Below are 19428 nucleotides of genomic sequence, written 5' to 3'. Positions count from 1 at the left end.
TTAAGGTGCACGGTTCGGAGAGGTTCGAACGGGGCACTCTTGAGTGCGTCCAGGACCGTGGCCAGGTCCCAGATCAGCACCGAGGGGGAGCGAGGAGGGTTCATCCTCCTAGCGCCTCTTAGAAACGAATGATTAGGTCGTTTTTCCCTAATGAACGTCCTTTATCAGGATTGTGTGACGCCGCTATGGCAGCCACATAGACTTTGAGCGTGGAGGGTGTGCGGCCCGCCTCCAGCAGCTCTTGCAAAAAAGGTGAGTACACTTGGTATCTCGCACGATTTGGGGTTCAAGCTCTTGGTATCACACCAGTCACTGAACACTTTCCACTTTTGGGCATATAAGCGCCTCGTAGAGGGCGCTCGCTCCTCAGTGATGGTTCTCAAAACTCCACTGGGGAGGTTCTCGGGAACCCGTTGAGGGGCCATGCATGGAGGGCCCACAGATCGGGGCGGGGATGAAGAATCATCCCGTTGGCCTGCCTGAGGAGGTCTAGCCTCAACGGAATCGGCCATGGGGCAGATTGCATCATCTGCATCAGTTCTGGAAACCACGTCTGGTTTTTCCAGAGTGGGGCTACCAGGAGCACTGCACATTTCACTTCCCTGATCCGACTGATGACCTGAGGTAGCATCGCGATCGGGGGAAAAGCATACAAGGGGCGGCTCGGCCAGACTTGGGCGAGAGCGTCCGTGCTCTTTGAGAAGAAAAGGGGGCAGTGCGCATTTTCCCTGGAGGCGAAGAGGTCGACCTCTGCCTCGCCAAAGGTTTGCCATAACCACTGAACCGTCAGGGGGTGGAGAGACCATTCTCCTGGGAGAACCTTGTCTCTGGACAGCATGTCCGCTCCCTGGTTCAGGGCGCCTGGCACATGTGCTGCTCTCAGCGAGCGCAGGTGGTGCTGTGACCATAAGATGAGCTCCCTGGCCATAGAGTGCAGGGAGCTCGACCTGAGTCCACCCTGGCGATTTATATCCGAAACTACCGTCATTGTCCATTCGGACCACGACGTGTTCGTTTTTCAGGTACGGAAGCAGGGCTCCGAGAGCCAAGGCGACCGCTTTCATTTCCAGACAGTTTATATATAGGCGCTTTTCCGGGTTTGACCAAAAGCCGGAGACAGGCCTGCCCTCGTAAAGGGCCCCCCATCCTATTTTGAAGGCATCTGTCGTGATCATTTTTCTCCACGTATTCACGCCCAGACTCACGCCGGTTTGATACCAGTTGACGGCTTTCCAGGGCGTCAGGGCTTTTATACAGCCGTGATTCGCTCTGATCAAAAAGTGGCCCGAGCGCCACGCGTGAGTGGGGACACGGCTCTTGAGCCAGCGCTGGAGAGGACGCATGTGCAGCAATCCTAGCTGGAGTACAGCTGATGCCGAGGCCATGAGACCGAGCATTCTTTGAAATCGTTTGACGGGGGCGCGCACGCCCGTTCTGAATGATGTTGCAAGGCATCGAATAGAGAGCGCACGCTCTGATGAGAGGCGCGCTGTCATCTGCACTGAGTCTAGCACTATTCCCAGAAAAGAGATATTCTGCCTGGGGGATAGCACGCTCTTTGCAAAATTGATTCTCAGACCCAGGCATTCTAGATGGCTGATAATCCAAGATCTGTGCGTCGTTAACTGACCCTCTGATTGTGCTATGATTAGCAAATCGTCGAGGTAATTCAGTATTCGCACTCCCCGCTGTCTCAGGGGGGAAAGTGCCGCATCCATACATTTCGTGAATGTACGGGGGGCCAATGATAGGCCGAATGGTAGTACTGTGTACTGGTATGACTGTCCCTCGAAAGCGAATCTCAGAAAAGGCCTGTGATGAAGCCCTATCGGAATGTGAAAGTAAGCGTCTTTCAAATCCACTGATAGAAACCAATCCCCGGGGCGAACTTGCGCGAGGATATGTTTGGTTGTTAACATTCTGAACGAGCAAATCATTAAAGCTTTGTTCAGATGTCTGAGATCTAGGATGGGGCGGAGGCCACCGTCCTTTTTCGGGACGAGAAAATAGCGGCTGTAAAAACCTGCCTCGCTCATAGAGGGAGGAACAGTTTCTATAGCGCCCTTCTCTATCAGTTTGAGCACCTCGGTGCGTAGAACATGTGACACATCTTTCCTCACTTTCGTCTCGACCACCGCTGAAAAGCGGGGTGGTCTGTGAGCGAATTGAAGTGAGTAACCGTGTTTTATTATGTTCAAAACCCATTTCGGCATGTCGGGGATTTTTTCCCAGGCTTTTGCTCGCACAGATATGGGCTGAATGCTGGCTGGGGGCGTGTCGCAGTGACATATGGGCCCCACCGGCAAATTGTCTTGTGCTAACACTGAGTTTACAGCTCTCAGAGGCGCAGGTGCGCGCTGAGCAGCCGTGTTGAGTGCCGAGTGCAGGGGTGCGTGTGAGAGTACAGGCACGTGCGCTATCTCCGAAATGCTTGCAGCATGAGTCGGAGAAATGCTTGAAACTGTATGGACAGAGTTTTCGGGTGGGGGTGCATACATCGTAATAGGCACGCGCGCCACATTCATAAAGCTTCCCGCTCTTAGCGGGGAGTCGCTTGGCTCGCGCATCACATCTGTGATGTTTGCGGCATGAGACAGAGAACTGTTTGAAACTGTATGGGCAGCGCTTATGGGTGGGGGTGCATATACTGTAGTAGGCACGCGCGCCACTTTCATAAAGTCTTCCGCTCGCGGCGGGGGTTTTTTGGCTATGCATACAGTGTTTGTGTTTAGGGGTGCATACATGACAATAGGCACACGATCTACATTTATGGAGCGTCCAGCTGAGCTGGGGAAGTACTCGGCACTGTTTGGACAGTATTGATATGTGGGAATGCGCACTTTAGTGTGGACACGTGACCCCTTAGTGACACAGGCAGAAAATGTGCTAACACTGAGCTTACAGCTCTCAGAGGCGCGGGCGCGCGCTGAGCAGCTGTGTTGAGTGCCGAGTGCAGGGGTGCGTGTGAAATCACAGGCACGCGCGCTATCTCCGTAATGCTCGCAGCATGAGCTGGAGAAATATTTGAAAACTATATAGACAGTGTTTACGGGTGGGGGTGCATACATTGTAATAGGCACACGCGCCACTTTCATAAAGCTTCCCGCTCTTAGCGGGGAGTTTCTTGGCTTGCGCGTCGCATCTGTGATGCTCGTGGCATGAGCTAGAGAACTGTCTGGAACTGTATGGGCAGTGCTTATGGGTGGGGGTGCATATACTGTAGTAGGCACGCGCGCCACTTTCATAAAGCCTCCCGCTCGCGGCGGGGTTTTTGGCCATGTATACAGTGTTTGTGTGGGGTGCATGCATCACAGCAGGCACGCTCGCTACCTTTATAGTATTTCCCGCTTTTACTGGGGAAGTGTTTATAACTGTGGGAACAGTGCTTGTGTGTAGTGGTGCATACATGACAATAGGCACACGATCTACATTTATGGAGCGTCCAGCTGAGCTGGGGAAGTATTTGGCACTGTTTGGACAGTATTGATATGTGGGAATGCGCACTTTAGTGTGGACACGTGACCTCTTAGTGACACAGGCAGAAAATGTGATTTCTGTGTGTTGCCGTTAAAACGGCGTTTGATTGCAGGTGAGCGAGTTCTGTGACTGGCCCATTGACTGCTGTACAGACATTTCCAGCCGCCTGTAAGGGGACTGGGTAATGTTTTACACGTTTTGGAGACGGGAGGCGCCGCCCTGGCTCGCTGCTGCTGCTGAGGCGGTCTCTGGCGGCTCTGTGACGAGCTGGAGCGCTTGGGCAGGAAGTGACGCATAGCCTGCGAATCCTTCCGAGCTTCAGTGAAGCGTTCAGTGAACTCTCTTACCGTTTTAGACAGGATGCGGACGATCTCTGAGTCCACACTGGTGCCCGTGCTCGTGTCCGCTAATGTCGACGGCGCGGGGTCGAAGGCCGAGCCCGGCCAGTCGTCGGATGCAGCGTCAATGGAAAAGCTGTCATCCTTTTCACCGTCGTCCCCTGACGCGCCGAACGAGACGAGACCCACCGCTCTGTAGGAGGGGTGCTGGTCCGCCTGCGTTGAAATGGACTGGCGGCGGGGAGTTCTCGGGTAGTGGTGAAGCACGCGGGGACTTGCCCGGCGTGACGTCACTGAAGTTCGCGTGCTCTGGCGAAGGCCGAGCCCGGCCAGTCGTCGGATGCAGCGTCAATGGAAAGGCTGTCATCCTTTTCACCGTCGTCCCCTGACGCGCCGAACGAGACGAGACCCACCGCTCTGTTGGAGGGGTGCTGGTCCGCCTGCGTTGAAATGGACTGGCGGCGGGGAGTTCTCGGGTAGTGGTGAAGCACACGGGGACTGGCCCGGCGTGACGTCACTGAAGTCCACGTGCTCTGGCGGCCTCCGTGAGCGGCGCTTTTTCTTGCGCGGCTCGAACAGAGGGGACGGCAGCACGGTGGTAGCAGGCTCGTTCGCGGCGAAGGCGGCAAAGCGAGCGCGCAGCTCGGTGAGGCCCAGGGAGTCACATTCGGGGCATCCGCCTCGAGTGAGAGCAGCTTCTGCGTGGTCAGGTCCCAGGCAGCGAGTGCAAATGATGTGACGATCCCCGTCAGGAAGAGGGCCTCTGCACGAGGCGCAGGCTGAAGGCATTTGCAACAACGCCTTGAAAAATTACTCTTTTACTCAATCAAAAAGCGTCGCAGAGGCGAGCGCTTGCAGTAAAAGGATATAGCGATGCGCGCCGGATGGCGTAGCAGAAGGCTTCGAAGGCGGCTGAAGGCGCCGGCGTCCTCTTAGCGGTCCTGCTGTAGGCTTTTCGACGGCGGGCGAAAGACTCCAACAATCCGGAGGATCCAGCGAAGAGAAGGTCTTTGCTGAAGGAGATTAAATCTAAAGAACTCTCATGACGGGCAGCAATGAGCGAGGCAGCAATGAGCTGCCTCGCTCATTGCTGTCTGCTGTGCAGCTGCAATGCGTTTTACATAAAGACTTCAATATTTCTCGAGAAACGGAGTTTTCCCATAGCGTAAGCTACTTACGCAATAGGAGAGACCTCTCGATAGGGAACGTCAACATATCTGGGACTTCCACAACAGATACAGAGCCGCAATCGTTGTGATATCGGCCATGGTTGATGGCGGAAAGATAAGTTGTCGTAGAAGCCCCTCCTCCTGTCCTTTACCGGAAGAGAAGGGGGAATGCTTGCGGATTCATGTTACTCGTGCGAACGTGAGTTTAAACAGACGTTTAATCCAGCGGTCAAACTTGCGCCAGCATTGTATGTGAACGCACCATTACACTGGTTCACTCTTTAAACACCAACAGAAACATTATTTGCATTGATAACAAAATACCAAACCAATCTGCAAACAAACTGTTCTAGACATTTTTCAGAACTAACTCTTGTTTCTGATATTTTGTTATCTCAGAATATTTCCAAAAATATTTATCAGCAAGGATTAATATTGTTAATTAGGTGAAGTGCAAATTATTACTTAAATATAATCTAAATTACATCATGATTTGCAATCAACTTGATATATGTGACTCCAGATACAATTCCCTGCAGTTTCCAGGAGAAATGAACGCTAGAAGCGCTACAACAACTGTGTGTTATATACATTTTCTCTCAGTTCATGACTTAAATGGCTGATTATGACTTCATAAATACTTGTTTTTCTCTCTATTACTCAGAACCTGCTATTTTATGAAATCGACACTTTTACTCTAACACATCTTTTGAGAAACAATACATTTTAATGCTTGTGTTACAGTCCAACATGATTTGCTTGTGCAGTAGTTCACCTTATAGGGCGTTGGCCATGGAGTCGGAGGACTGCGGTTCAAGTCCAGCCAAAAACTCAACATGACATTACAGAGTCATAGAAGCAGCATGAAATATGGTGGTTGCTTCAGAAAATGTACTTTTTCATTTCGCTTCTGCGTTTTAAAACACTACTGGTTAGGTTCAGGTTATAAGGTAAAGATGTCTTTTTAGCATCTCATATATGTTTTAAAACACTACTGGCTAGATTTAGGCATTAATAAGGTAAAGATGTCTTTTTTTACTTCTCATATTTTAAAACACTATTGGTTATGTTCAGGTAAAAGTTATACATTAGGGAGGTATGCCATCCAACATCCATCTAAAATCACCTTAAAACCTTGTCATAACACTACACAATTTTACTCTCTTTTGGCGCCCCCAGCTGGACATTTCACTGGAAACCTGCAGCCAAACATGTTATATAGCTTAAAATTGTGAATTGCAAAATGTTCACGTAAATTTCATGAGATCAGGCTGAGAATTTACTAGACGAGCCTGACTGTTTCAAAACTTAGAAGCATAGTTTACCCAAAAATGAAAATACTGTCATATTTCACTCACCCTCGCGTTATTCCAAGACCATATAACTTTCTATATTCCATGGAACACAAAAGGAGATGTTGGGCAGAATGTTTGCCCCAGTCATCATTCACTTTCCTTTTTTTTTTCCCATACCAGACCGTGAATAGTGACTGAAGTTGCATTCTGCCTTTTGTCTTCTTTTGTGTTCCACAGGACAAAGATTGTCATATAGGTTTGGAGCAGCATGAGAATGAATAAATGAAAGGGTAATTTTTGAGTGAACTGTACTTTAAAGGTGTTTTGTAGCTTTATTGTGTATGTAGTTGTACCCAACCAACTTTTGACCTTTTGCACTTCCAGACAGCATGACCTTATCCATGGAGGGTTTTGGGCCGGACAGTGTGTTCACTATTAATGAGGACAACAGCCAATACCGAATCAGCAGAAGTTTGGTTCGCTCTGCCGAGGGTAGCACCGTTCCCCTCACCCGAGTCAAGTGCCTGGTCTCCATGACAACGCCCCATGACATTCGTCTCCATGGTTCCTCTGACACACCTGCGTTTGTGGAGTTTGACACATCATTAGAGGGATTTGGGTAAGGCTGACAGTGTCAACTCTCTTTGAAGATCAAAAGGTTATTTGTTTACATAGTCACTGTTTGTAAACAACAGATATCCTTTTATCTGTTTGGCATCAGATATGTATTGCATTTACCAAATGCATTCATTGATTAAATATAAATTCAGTGATGTGCTTTTAAAAGTTTGACCTACTTTAAAGCTCCCAAAAACAGAGGCTTGCAATCTCTCAACGTATCACAGTTCAAAGCGTAAGAAAGAATCCACACAGAGCCTTCATCTGTTTCTGTTCAACATAATCCCATCAGAATGGAATGTAAACTGAAAATAAGAGATCTTTTAATATATCAGAGTTTTCATTAATTATTAAAGCACAATGATTATATTTTTGTTTTCTTTCCAAATTATTAGATGGGATGTTAATGTTTCTTAAATGGGCTGAAAGCTCTGTGACCCACATGCTTCAAATACTACTTGTAACAGACTGAATTTTGTTACTGTGTCTCCTAAAGGCATTTCTGGAAGTTTAACAGTGCTATTACACACACATCTACTGCACAGTGGACTTAAATGCCACAAATTCCCATTCAACCTGTACCAGCTAAACGGAAAAACTAAAATGTGAATTTTTTTATGCATCTTATGCAAAATCCTCCAGTATCCTTAAATTCTCTCTTACTGTACGTCCGAATAGGAGTACAGAACATAGAAACATGGAGTTCAGAATAATTGAATAATAATAATTATTAATAATAATTAAAAATCACTTGTATCGGCTCACATTTCATCTCACAAATACTGAAAAATGCATGCACACGCACACACACACACACACACACACACACACACACACACACACACACACACACACACACACACACAGTGTGATCTCCATTTGCCTTCATGAAAAATTCATGTAAACACTTTCCATATTGGGGCATGCAGACTAGCCTAATGGTGCCGCCACATCTGGGGTGAAGCTTTAGTTTGAAGCTTTGAAGCTTTTTGTGTTCCGAGGCAGTGCTCAGACTGGAGGGGGTGGACACTAACCCTCACATAAACACACACACACACGTCTGGTGAGGGAGTGTTAATGTGTAGCTGTGTTTGGGTGCCTGCTTGTATGTTTGGTGTTGGCTGGGATATTCATTAGGCCACAGCTTATTTTAATAATAAAATGACATGTGAGGCTTCCTTTGTCAGAGTTGATTAGCCTCCATAGAGACTCCTTTAGAAGCTGTCCTGTTCTGAGTGACACTGGGTTTTCTATTTATTTGATGAATCACAGAATGCTTAATGAATTAGAGATTGACAGCAACATTGCATGGGTGCGCACCCATTGTCATATGTGTTTGTAAACCTTCAAACATCATGAACATTTAGTCTGATTGCCTGTTTTTTTTTTTTTTATGTGGTATAAACAATGTAATGCAGTGCTGTTGTGATAAGCACATCGTGTAAATGTTAAATAAAGCATGACACCCTCAAAAATAAATCTACCAATGTGAAATATTCTCACATTTGATCTTAATCGCAGAAAAGCAAGAATAAATCTTCAAAATGCTTGGCCCACTGGCATTCCTGATCAACTGACATTTATTTTTTATTTCCTCCTTATTTTCTGCTCTCTCCAGTTGTTTGTTTTTGCCCAGTCTGGCCCCTCACAATGCACCATCCAGCAATGCCAACACATCTGGAGTCAGTGACGGGGCAGTAGTCAGCGGCATGGGAAACGGTCTGTACACAAACACACACAAACTTACCCCCCTTGATTTGCATAACAACAGCCAGCAGCCTTTTACTTTAATGAGGAAATGCAAATCTTTATGAAGATGAAGCCCAAAATATGAATAAAATGTACATTAAATTGATAAAGTATGCTAGTTATTCATCTATTAAAGGAGCACTCAGTAATGTTTACCAATTAAAAATGTTTTACTCCTAAAGAAATTAACTATGAATTGTACCATATAAAAGCTGTTTTATTCTACATGGGGCATGCCATCTTACAATCACATGACCAGCTGTATACTACTCGATTAATCTCAGTAACTGACTTGCTATTGGACACTTTCTCTCTTGGATTAAATTAATTACGGCTGATTGTAAATAGTGAATGTGTACAATGGCGTCTGGAACTGCTAACTACTGTGTTTGAATTAGGGCTGCAACTAACGATTATTTTGATAATCAACTAATCTAACGGTTATTAGAATGATTATTAACGACAGTTTGGTTGATTATTGCAACGATTAATCATTATTCAGCTTGTGCCTCGACTTACACATGCTTACTAACAATAAAGAGGACAAAATCATCTTTTAAAAATATCTCTAAATGACATTCACTGAATTCCAAGGGAAAAGTTTTTTTTTTTTTTATTAAGTTTAATTCAGTAAAAATTCACTGAAAAACCTATTGTAATCAAGATTATTTTGTCTTGGTTTCACTTGTTTTCCACATATTCTCTAAAAGCAAGTCTAAATATCTTATATGTAGCTTCTCGTGTACTGTAAATTTGTCTTGTTTTATGTAGGCTGTTTTTAGATATTTTAAAATCTTTAAATATAAAATATTGTATTCAACATTCTCCAAGAAATATTTTTTCTTCTGTTGTATAGCTACTAATGTAAATGTACATTGTTTTAAAGGAGTTTTAGATATTCATTTTGGAAAACAAGCCAAAAAAGAATAACTCACAAAAACAAACTCTATCTTAATAGAGCTGCGTATTTCCGATTTACTTCATAATAAGATACACACATACACATAGGCTACTGTATATTATGATTCAATACGTCGCAATCCATCACATTATTAATCTAGCTACAGCAAACGCGCATGAGGTACGGGTGTCCCCGCGCCAGAGGGTGCTTCAGTCGGGTGCTTCAGTCGGGTGCAGTTTCAATCTCTCCCCTTTCACGAGACTCATAGACGTGGCCCTGACCCCACAGAGAAATGCCTTTTTTTTTATTCTTTTTTTTTATGATTCACTTCCTTATTATTTGAACTTTAATAAAGGATGCATTAAAGATTTAATGCCAGGTTGTTTGCTTTTTAGATGCTGACATGCAGGTTTTGCTTAAGTGGAATGCCAGATCTGGCTCTGCTTTATTTCATGATGACAGTGCTTCTGAATTTCCTTATTTTAAATTTTTCCATTATAATTCAGTTATATTTTGTGATCTACATCACCTTGGAGCTGTTTGGAGTGCATGTGGACATGTGTTTTCTTCCTCTCCTCAGGCAAATCGATCAAAAAGTTACTGAGTGCACCTTTAAAGGTGAAGAGTGAAATTTCTGCACTATTAGCATCACTAAACAAAATTCATTATTCCGTCCCTTTCTTTGGAAAAAGAGATTCCCCTTCTCCAAACTCACACTTTGGGTTGAACTAATGTTGCAATGCTGTGCTGGCGGGTGATTACATATTCCTGGAAAATCAACTTACAAATGGCTTATTTCTGGTTGTTCCTGCATATTAAGCCACGGAAAGAGAGAGTATTTAAACATTAAAATATGTTGTTTGGGAAAAAAGGAGTTTGTTTATGAGTTATGAAGATGGGTTCTCAAAGGAGGTCATAGCAGCTTGGCAGAAATTGGGAAGAGTGTCGGCACTTGACAGGCAAGAGGTAGAGAACGAACGAAAGCACAGGAGTGTGACTGAATCTTTTCAAAGATGCTGGAGTCTAGAGAAAAGAGAGAGTGCACTGAAACTTGACAGAGCAGATACAGAAATTATGTGTGTGTGTATTTGCATCTGTTTGAGTTTCTCAGACTTGAGTGGGCGTAGAAGTGCCTATGTAGTATTAATGAGGTGATTCAGGCCTCGCTGACTCTCTAACTCACTCCTTTCCTGTCTTTCTCTCTTTGTTTTACTCTCTCTTGTTCATCCGCCCCATTTTCTCTCTCTCTCTCTCTCTCTCTCTCTCTCTCTCTCTCTCTCTCTCTCTCTCTCTCTCTCTCTCTTTCTTTCTTTCTTGAATGTAAAGGATTGATTTCAGTATTTATAGATAGACTACTGCATCATGTCCTCTGACCTATTTTTTGTTGACGACATCATCATTCCTGCTTAGAGGGTTTCATTCAGATTCCTTGCAGGCTGGTCCACTGTTCCCGTCTTTCTGTCAGGGGTGTCCTGGGTGTTAGGGTGCTGGCCAAAGTGGATTTGGTGTATCTAAGTGGCTTGGATTAAAATCTCAAGAATGTGCACTCATGAGTAAGAGGTTATTATACAAAAATAATTCCAGGATAGTAATAAGGTGGTTCACTTAAAGGGATAGTTCACCCAAAAATGAAAATTCTGTCATCATTTACTCACCCTCTTATTGTTCCAAACTAATATGACTTTCTTTTGTGGAACACAGGAGGAGATGTTAAAAAGAATGTTTAGTCTCAGTCACCATTCAATGTCATTGTATGGGATAAACCGTTTCAGTGAAATCAGTAAATGGTGACAACAGCATGCCTAACATCTGCTTTTGTGTTGTAAAGGATGACAGATTGTTTTTTTTTTTGTTTTTTTTTGTTTTTTGGTGAGCTTTACCTTTAAAGGTTTTAATGTGAGACCATTGAAAACACTGTTTCAGTAAGGTGTGAAATGCTATATATTTTTATAGAGTGGATTTGTTTAATAACACCACTTGAATACTCCCTTTCCAACAATTCAGTTCATGTTCAAGCAATAGTAGAATTTAAAAGCAATCTTAACTGGCCAATAAAAAGTAGACATACATTTGTATGCATTGTTGAAGGTTAATGTTATGTAACATTCTTTATCCAGAGGATATTGAATGAAAAATACACTTGTAGTTCGTTAAGAAAGTTGCCCCTAATGTGAAAAATTCTCATCTCTCTAGGCGAGCGCTTATTTCCACCCCCATCTGGCCTGAGCTACTCGACGTGGTTTTGCGTTGAACGCTTCAGCACAACACCCCAGAGCCACGCTGTACGTCTTCTCACAGTGGTGCGAAGGGCCACCTCGTCTGAGCAGCACTACGTGTGCTTAGCCATCGTGCTCTCCGCTAAGGACCGATCTCTCATCGTGTCCACCAAGGAAGAGCTGCTTCAGAGCTACAGCAAGTGTTTCTACACCTCTTTCACTTCATGTTCTACAGCTTCAGTTTGTGTTGATGTCTGCAAAGGTTTAATATAAATCAAATGTTGTGGGATGTAACTTTTTTTTTCTCAAATCAGATGTTCATTTTTGCATTTTTATCTCTGTATGAAGACCAAGAAATATTAACTACAAACATTCACAATACATTTTTAGTACTGTTAATGTGAATATTTAAAAAATCTATTTAAAAATAAGTTTGTATTTCTTAATGGAAATACCAGCACTTCCAATGCTTCAATTAAAGTTTAGGTTTTAAGCTTTGATTGCAATGTAAAGGCATTTTTGTAAATGTTTGTGTATATGCAAGAGAGATGAGACCAATCAGAATTCAGTATGCGAACAGATGTAAGAGAGAAGCCTAATTGCAATTCATATCTATTAAATTATCTACAAAACGATTGTTCTGATTAAATTAATTTGTCAAGTTTAATACTTGGAGTTAGAGATTTTGAGCAAACCCTAACCAGAATATTTGAGGAATATCAATACTAAGATTCCTTGCAAGCACTGTAAATATTTTTGGGCTTGTGATGTCATCACATTTATGTATTGTGGGCAAACAACATTTCGACAAATAAAGTATTTATATGTTGGGTTATAGAGATTGTTCCTTATGAATTGCAGGGGAAAGGTTCTCTCCCTTTGCAGTTTAGTGCTCTGACATCATTTCCTCTCTCCTCATGCAGTGGATGACTTCAGTGAGGAGTCCTCCTTCTATGAGATCCTTCCCTGCTGTGCTCGCTTCCGCTGTACTGACCTCATCACTGAGGGACAGTGGCACCACCTGGTGTTGGTTATGAGCAAAGGAATGCTGAAGAACAGCATGGCAACTCTCTACATCGATGGCCAGATGGTCAGCACAGTCAAGGTGTGGCTCAGCTCCAGAACTTTTTGTTTTGACTAAAGTGATGGGGAAAGTATATGTTGCATTTGCTTTTATTGTCCTATCCAGCTTATTCACAAAAAGCTTTGCATTTGTAAATGAGGACCATGGAATTATTTTTAAAGACATCATTTATAGTGAATTAAAGGGATAGTTCAAGCAAAAATGAAAATTCTCTCATCATTTACTCACCCTCATTACATCACAGATGTGGATGACTTTCTTTCTTCTGTAGAACACAAATTAAGATTTTTAGCTCTGTAAGTTCATGCAATGCTAGTGAATGGTGATCAGACATTTGTAGCTCCAAAAATCTCAAAAATGAAACCTAAAAGTAATCCATAAGACTCAAGTGTTTAAATCCATATCTTCTGAAGCGATATAATAGGTGTGGGGGTGAAACAGATAAAAATATAAGTTTTAAATATCACTTTTGCTTTTACATCTGAGTCACATGTGGTGCCTATTTAGTTCCATGTTCACATGTAAAAGTGGAGATTTAGAGTAAAAAAGGACTTAAATATTGTTCTGTTTCTCACCCACATCTATTATATCGCTTCTGAAGATATGGATTCATATGGATTACTTTTATGTTTCCTTTACCTGATTTTTGGAGCTACAGATGTCTGATCACCATTCACTTGTATTGTATGGACCTACAGAGCTGATATATTCTTCTAAAAATCTTCATTTGTGTTCTGCTGAAGAAATGATGAGGTTTTTGGGGAAACTATCCCTTAAAAAATTACTGTAGGTCAAACAAACCAGAAAGTGGCCTTGTATGAAAGAGGTACGTTAAGGTTGTAGTAGAGTACTTACTAGAGCATTGTACATGCTGCTCACATTGCCATTTCTGTGGTCAGAATATCCTGCCCCATTCCAAGTGATATCACTTAACGTCTTTCAGCATAACTCAGAAACAAATTGATTACTCTACATGGGACATTGTACTTAACCTGATTCATTATATCGACATATATATGGTGATGCACTGCAAATCATGTTTTGAGTCCTAGAGAGAGTTGCTATAACACCTGTTCCCAAGACTCCCTGTAAATAATTATGCATCTGAACATCCCTATCCAACAAATTAGCCACAAAATCTGTTCATTACCTGTTCCTGACTCACATGCAGATCACACACACACACACACACACACACACACACACACACACACACGTTTGATTTTCTTTCAAGGTGGGGACCTTGCATTAACATCTATATTTTTATACTGATCTAATGATATTTTCTTCCCCTAACCCCTTAACAACCCCTTTTTGCACTTTAAGATTTTAATTAAATGTATATGAAACATTAATTAAATGTTTTAGTATGTTTATTAAACCATTTTCCTTGTTGGAACTGTTGGCTGATCCCCTTAATGTAAGTGATCATTATCCTTTTGGAGACATTTTTGATGCCCACACACAATGTTGGAAAAACCTGACATTATGAACAAAAATATGCTGTGGTAAACCAATACTTCTGAGCTTTCAGTTTTATGCTCATGTTTAAATCCTCACCACTGCAAACTGTACAGTAAGCAAAATTGTTTGAAAACAACTTCTTGTTTTAGAGACCGATAAGGGGTGCATCTCATTTCTGAAATTGTGCATCCTTGTTTCCTTTTCTGGCTTCCTAACTCCTCCCTCTTTGGAAACAAGGAAAGGATGGAAGGAAAGGAAACAAGGACAGAAGAATCAAAGCAAGATGGATTCATAAAATGGAATATCCTGCTCACTCAAGCTCACTCACTCACTTCAAAGCGGCACCTCTACATAACTGCATTACCTAGGAATGCTTGCCGTTATGTTGTTGAAACCCAATAAATTAATAGTCATACAAAATCATAATAATTCAAGGTACACTGGTAAAGTATGTGACAATTATAGTTAATTTAAACTGCAAATGTGAAACATGATCTAAAACTGTTGTGTGAGATGTGGAGGGGGATGAGATTTATGCATGCGTTTGGTGCTTCGACCAAAGTTTTCCACATAGAATTCTCCTGTACTTCCTCACTCAAGCATCCTCAAAGCTTCCTCTGCACTCGGCCATTGCCTTCTCGCTGTGCATTTAGAGAATTTATGCATTCTTCATGATGGAGGACTTTGATTGGTTTCTGGGTGGAGGAGTGAGGAAATTTAAGAAATGAGAAGCACTCATAGTCTCACTCGCATCTCTTGTTGTTCACTGTGATTGTCTTCGTAGCTGCACTATGTTCACAATGCTCCTGGCGGTTCTGCCTCCACAAACCCACCTGTGCTGAGCACGGTGTACAGCTACATTGGTACACCACCGGCCCAACGCCAGCTCTCTGCGCTAATCTGGCGACTGGGGCCCACCCACTTTTTGGAGGAGGTGCTGACTGCTGCCAGTGTGGCTGCCATCAATGAGCTGGGGCCCAATTATGTGGGCAGTTTCCAAGCTGTTTACTTGCCCTGTAAGTACCTGTGTTTTCCCAATGTGGTGAATAACTAGGGACTATGGAACTAAACAAAGACTGACATTAAAGTAGTTATATGTTTTACTGTAAAGTAATGGACATTGTATTCATTAAATGTTTTAGTTTGCATGTGTTGTCTAGTGAAGTGCATGAATTGGATCCTGTGGTTGCTTGTGGCTTATGACAGCAATCATGTATAATTGTAAGCTTTTCTTCTCATACTGTATGTCCAGGTAAAGACTCAAAGACTGAGGCTGTGCCATCTTGTCCTGTTGCATTGGTACCTGAGGAGAAGGTCTCCTTTAGTCTCTTTGCACACTCAGTCTCCACTCTCACCATGGCCAAGATCAGAAAGTTCTACAACAAACTGGACAGCAAAGCCATCGCCAAGCAGGTAAGCACCCTTTTTTATGGATTTTTAAATTTTATTTTTGTTTCTTGAAATAAATTATTTTTTTTAACATGTTTTTATAAATGTTTACATTTATAAAAACATATTTTGCCATTAAATGCAAAATGACCATAATCTTCTGACACTAAACAACTTTTAGTTGTGACCTCAATTTAATTTGTCCTTTACGTTATCTTTAGTGATTATATATCTCAAAACTGTCAAAAAAAAAAAATACCTGCAGCATGATTAAAAAAAACAGCAACTTTTCTTCAATGAAAAGCTGAAGAAAAGGAATTAATGGAAAATGCGCTCATCATTTATGCACCCTCATGCCATCCCAGATGTGTATGACTTACTTTCTTCTGCAGTACACAAATAAAGACTTTTAGAATACATATCTCAGCTCAAGTGAATGATTGCCAGAAACTTGAATCTTCAAATGCACTTGAAGGCAGCACAAAATAATCCATATGACTCCAATAGTTAAATTCATATATTCAGAAGTGATATGATAGGTGTGAGTGAAAAACAGATCAATATTTAATTCCTTTTTTTTTTACTATAAATCTCCACCTTTGACCAGCCTCCACTAGTAAAAAACAAAATGAATAATGTGGATGTAAAAGTGAAAGAGGAGATTTAGATTAAATAAAAGACTTAAATATTGTTCTGTTTCTAACCCTCACCTATCATATTGCATTTTATTCAAAAATGTTGTTGTTCTGCTGAAGTCTTTCACATATGGAATGGCCTGAGGCTGATTTAGTTTAGAATCTTTGTTTTTGGATGAGCAATCCCTTAAACGCTTTTCTCAAAGTTTGGGACAGATCTGCCTTCACAGGTGCAGCTAGATTAACCAGAGAAGGACAGGGCATGTTTTTACAACTGTCTACTTTACTTATAGACATGTTCACTCATAGTGATATTTTCATCCTCTTTCAGTTGGGGGTTTCCTCTCATGAAAGTGCCACACCAGTCAAGCTAGTCCATAATGCTGTGGGTCATCTCAATGGACCAGCCAGAACCATTGGAGCAGCAGTCATTGGTTACCTTGGTGAGTGCTAACTCAGTCATACATGTGTTGTTTCCCCATTAGGAAAACCTAGGTTTGTGGTTGAATAAAATAACACATTCTAAAACATTAATGAAAAAATGTGTTGCCCAGCTCATCTGGTAAACCAGCTGTTTATGCTATGCTTTCATATCTGCAATCTTGTTCTATCAAGGTGTGCGTGCTTTCGTAACTAAACCAGTTGCCACCAACCTGCAGTACACTGGAGGGGCTGCAGCCATTTTGGGCCTGGTTGCCATGGCGTCAGACGTGGAGGGTCTTTACGCAGCAGTTAAAGCACTAGTATGTGTCGTCAAGAGCAACCCACTAGCTAGCAGGGAGATGGAGCGTATTAAAGGGTACCAGGTGGGTTACAATAATATCACACTATGACCTTTGAACTAAGGATGTCCTGGATTCCCTTAGCTATATCTGTAGGCTGTTATGAGTCAATGAGGTGGCAAATAAAATGAATACAGTGAGCCCGGTCTGTTGTATAATCTGGCACAACTGGTGACAAAAACTGATGTGATAAGTGGGGGTTCATATGGGTGGGGCTGGCTTGGCAATTATTGCTGAGAACATACACTTATTTACTCTCCTACTGCTTTTAGTAGGTCTGTAGATATACTGTAATATTTCCTGGTGTTTTAAGAGTGTTTGGTTGTATTTTAAATTAAACTTCTGATCACTGAAATAAGGATGAGAATATAGCAGATCATTCTTTCTAATAACCAGAAGTGCTTTCTTGTATAAATTTAGTGTCATCTATTTTCTATATTATTCTCTTTGTCCAAAATAAGTTTCAGAACTTTAACTGATCATCTTCTGTTACAGCTGTTGGCCATGTTACTGAAGAAGAAACGTCCTCTGTTGAACAGCCATATCCTGCACTTGACCTTCTCCCTGGTTGGCACTGTGGATAGTGGCCACGAGACCTCCATCATCCCAAACACCACAGCCTTTCAGGATCTACTGTGTGATTTTGAGGTGTGAAGCTGACATGGGGAGCCTTGGTAGTAGAGCTGTTATAGGTGGGCCGTTCTGCTCTGGGCCCAATAAATAGGATATAACTTAGAGGGGTGGTAGGTCCCCCTCCTCGCAGGTCTTGGGACAATGCTTTTATATTATATTTAAAAATCAAAGTAGATCAAAATTAATTATGTATCACCAAAAGGAAAATATTTTTACCTGGTCTTTTTCTTTAAATTCTTTAGTTTAGATTTTTTTTTTGGTGATCTTTCAGGTTTGGCTTCATGCTCCTTATGAACTTCACTTGTCTCTCTTCGAGCACTTCATTGAACTTCTTACTGAATCCAGGTAATCCCTCTGTACTCCAACACTCTTGATTGAATCATTGATTCAGGACAGTTGATTGAAACTTTTCTGCCATGTAATGGCACATGGGCCTGTCTTTACTATTGAGCTCTATAGAAGTGTTTTAGAGCACACTAAAACACACGGTGGTTATTTGGCAATACTAAGCAGCACTTGAAGAACTGAAATGATTAACATGGTATGTTAAATATTTGAGATCAACTGCAACACACAGAAGGGGGAGAAAAAACATGAGGAGGTGTAATTTTGATCCGAGTTTCAGATTAAGAACTGCGATTTAATAAATAATTTAGAATCAATACTTGCATCATTACAGCTGAGTCCATTTGTTTGTGTTCTCAGTGAGGCTGCTAAAAATGTCAAATTGTTGCGGGAGTTCCAGCTGATCCCCAAACTGCTGCTGACACTAAGGGAACAGTCTCTGTCTCAGCCCACCATTGCTGCCATCGGCAACGTCCTCAGTCTGCTACTGCAGGGCTTTCCCAACTCATATGACCTGCTCAGGTAAACCTTTTTAAAGCATATGCTATTCAAACCACATAAAGAGAAGACTGAATCAGAAGTGACAGATTCTGATTTAGGACTATTTCAATACTCCACAACATATTGATTTAAATATAGAGGTGACTTGACTGGGGACTTGCTTGATGATTAATTTGATTTGATTAAGAAACGGTACCTTTATTGTACGTGGTAAAGCAACTTTCTTGTATGTGCTTTTCTAGATGGATTTGTGTTGACTTGACATGTTTTTTATATAAATCAAGATTTGGGCAGTTCATCTCTTCAACATTGCCGACATTTGCGGTCTGTGAGAAGTTTGTCATTATGGAGAACACCAATGAGGAGAAGATTGACAGAGGTGAGTCATCTTTCCGAAGCTTGCATGTATCAATATGTTTAGCACCAGGTTGTTGGATCAAGACAACAACATTTAGCATCACCTTGTTAACAAATCCAACCCATAGGAAATGTAACATTGTCAGTTATTAGGTGTCTTACACAAGGAGCGAAAAAAGACCCCAAAATCTTAACTGTATCATTTCACTTTTCAATTATTTTACATTTTTCAATTATTTTATGTGTGTTTTTAGGAGTTGATGATGAGTTTGGAGGCCTACTGTCATCCAACCTGATTCTTCTAAGGAACAGACTCCTGGACATCCTGCTCAAGCAGCTCTTCAGCTGTAAAGAGAAGAAAACTGTTAATGCACAGTAAATGATGCTCCATATTAAATTTTGTTCCAAATATTAGACTTCATTGCATTGCATTATAGAGCATCAGCAACATTGTAACTGTGGCGAACTGGTTTAG

The 19428-nt window shown here is 42.1% G+C and overlaps 1 protein-coding gene across 1 annotated transcript in view; it reads left to right on the top strand.

The window, feature by feature from the left end:
• wdfy3 (WD repeat and FYVE domain containing 3) overlaps window positions 1-19428 on the top strand; it is a 118335-nt gene that overhangs the window by 58518 nt on the left and 40389 nt on the right. The window contains 13 exon segments of the mRNA XM_052122934.1: window positions 6664-6898; window positions 8516-8616; window positions 11741-11959; window positions 12687-12868; window positions 15096-15327; window positions 15564-15724; window positions 16667-16778; window positions 16951-17141; window positions 17613-17765; window positions 18022-18095; window positions 18456-18617; window positions 18881-18975; window positions 19208-19328. Coding sequence (XP_051978894.1) covers window positions 6664-6898; window positions 8516-8616; window positions 11741-11959; window positions 12687-12868; window positions 15096-15327; window positions 15564-15724; window positions 16667-16778; window positions 16951-17141; window positions 17613-17765; window positions 18022-18095; window positions 18456-18617; window positions 18881-18975; window positions 19208-19328 — 2038 coding nt within the window.

This window comes from Xyrauchen texanus, chromosome 4 (genome assembly GCF_025860055.1).
Source record: "Xyrauchen texanus isolate HMW12.3.18 chromosome 4, RBS_HiC_50CHRs, whole genome shotgun sequence".
Classification (NCBI taxonomy): domain Eukaryota; kingdom Metazoa; phylum Chordata; class Actinopteri; order Cypriniformes; family Catostomidae; genus Xyrauchen; species Xyrauchen texanus.
Note: the sequence above shows the minus strand (reverse complement) of the source record. Positions and strands in the feature narration are given on the sequence as shown.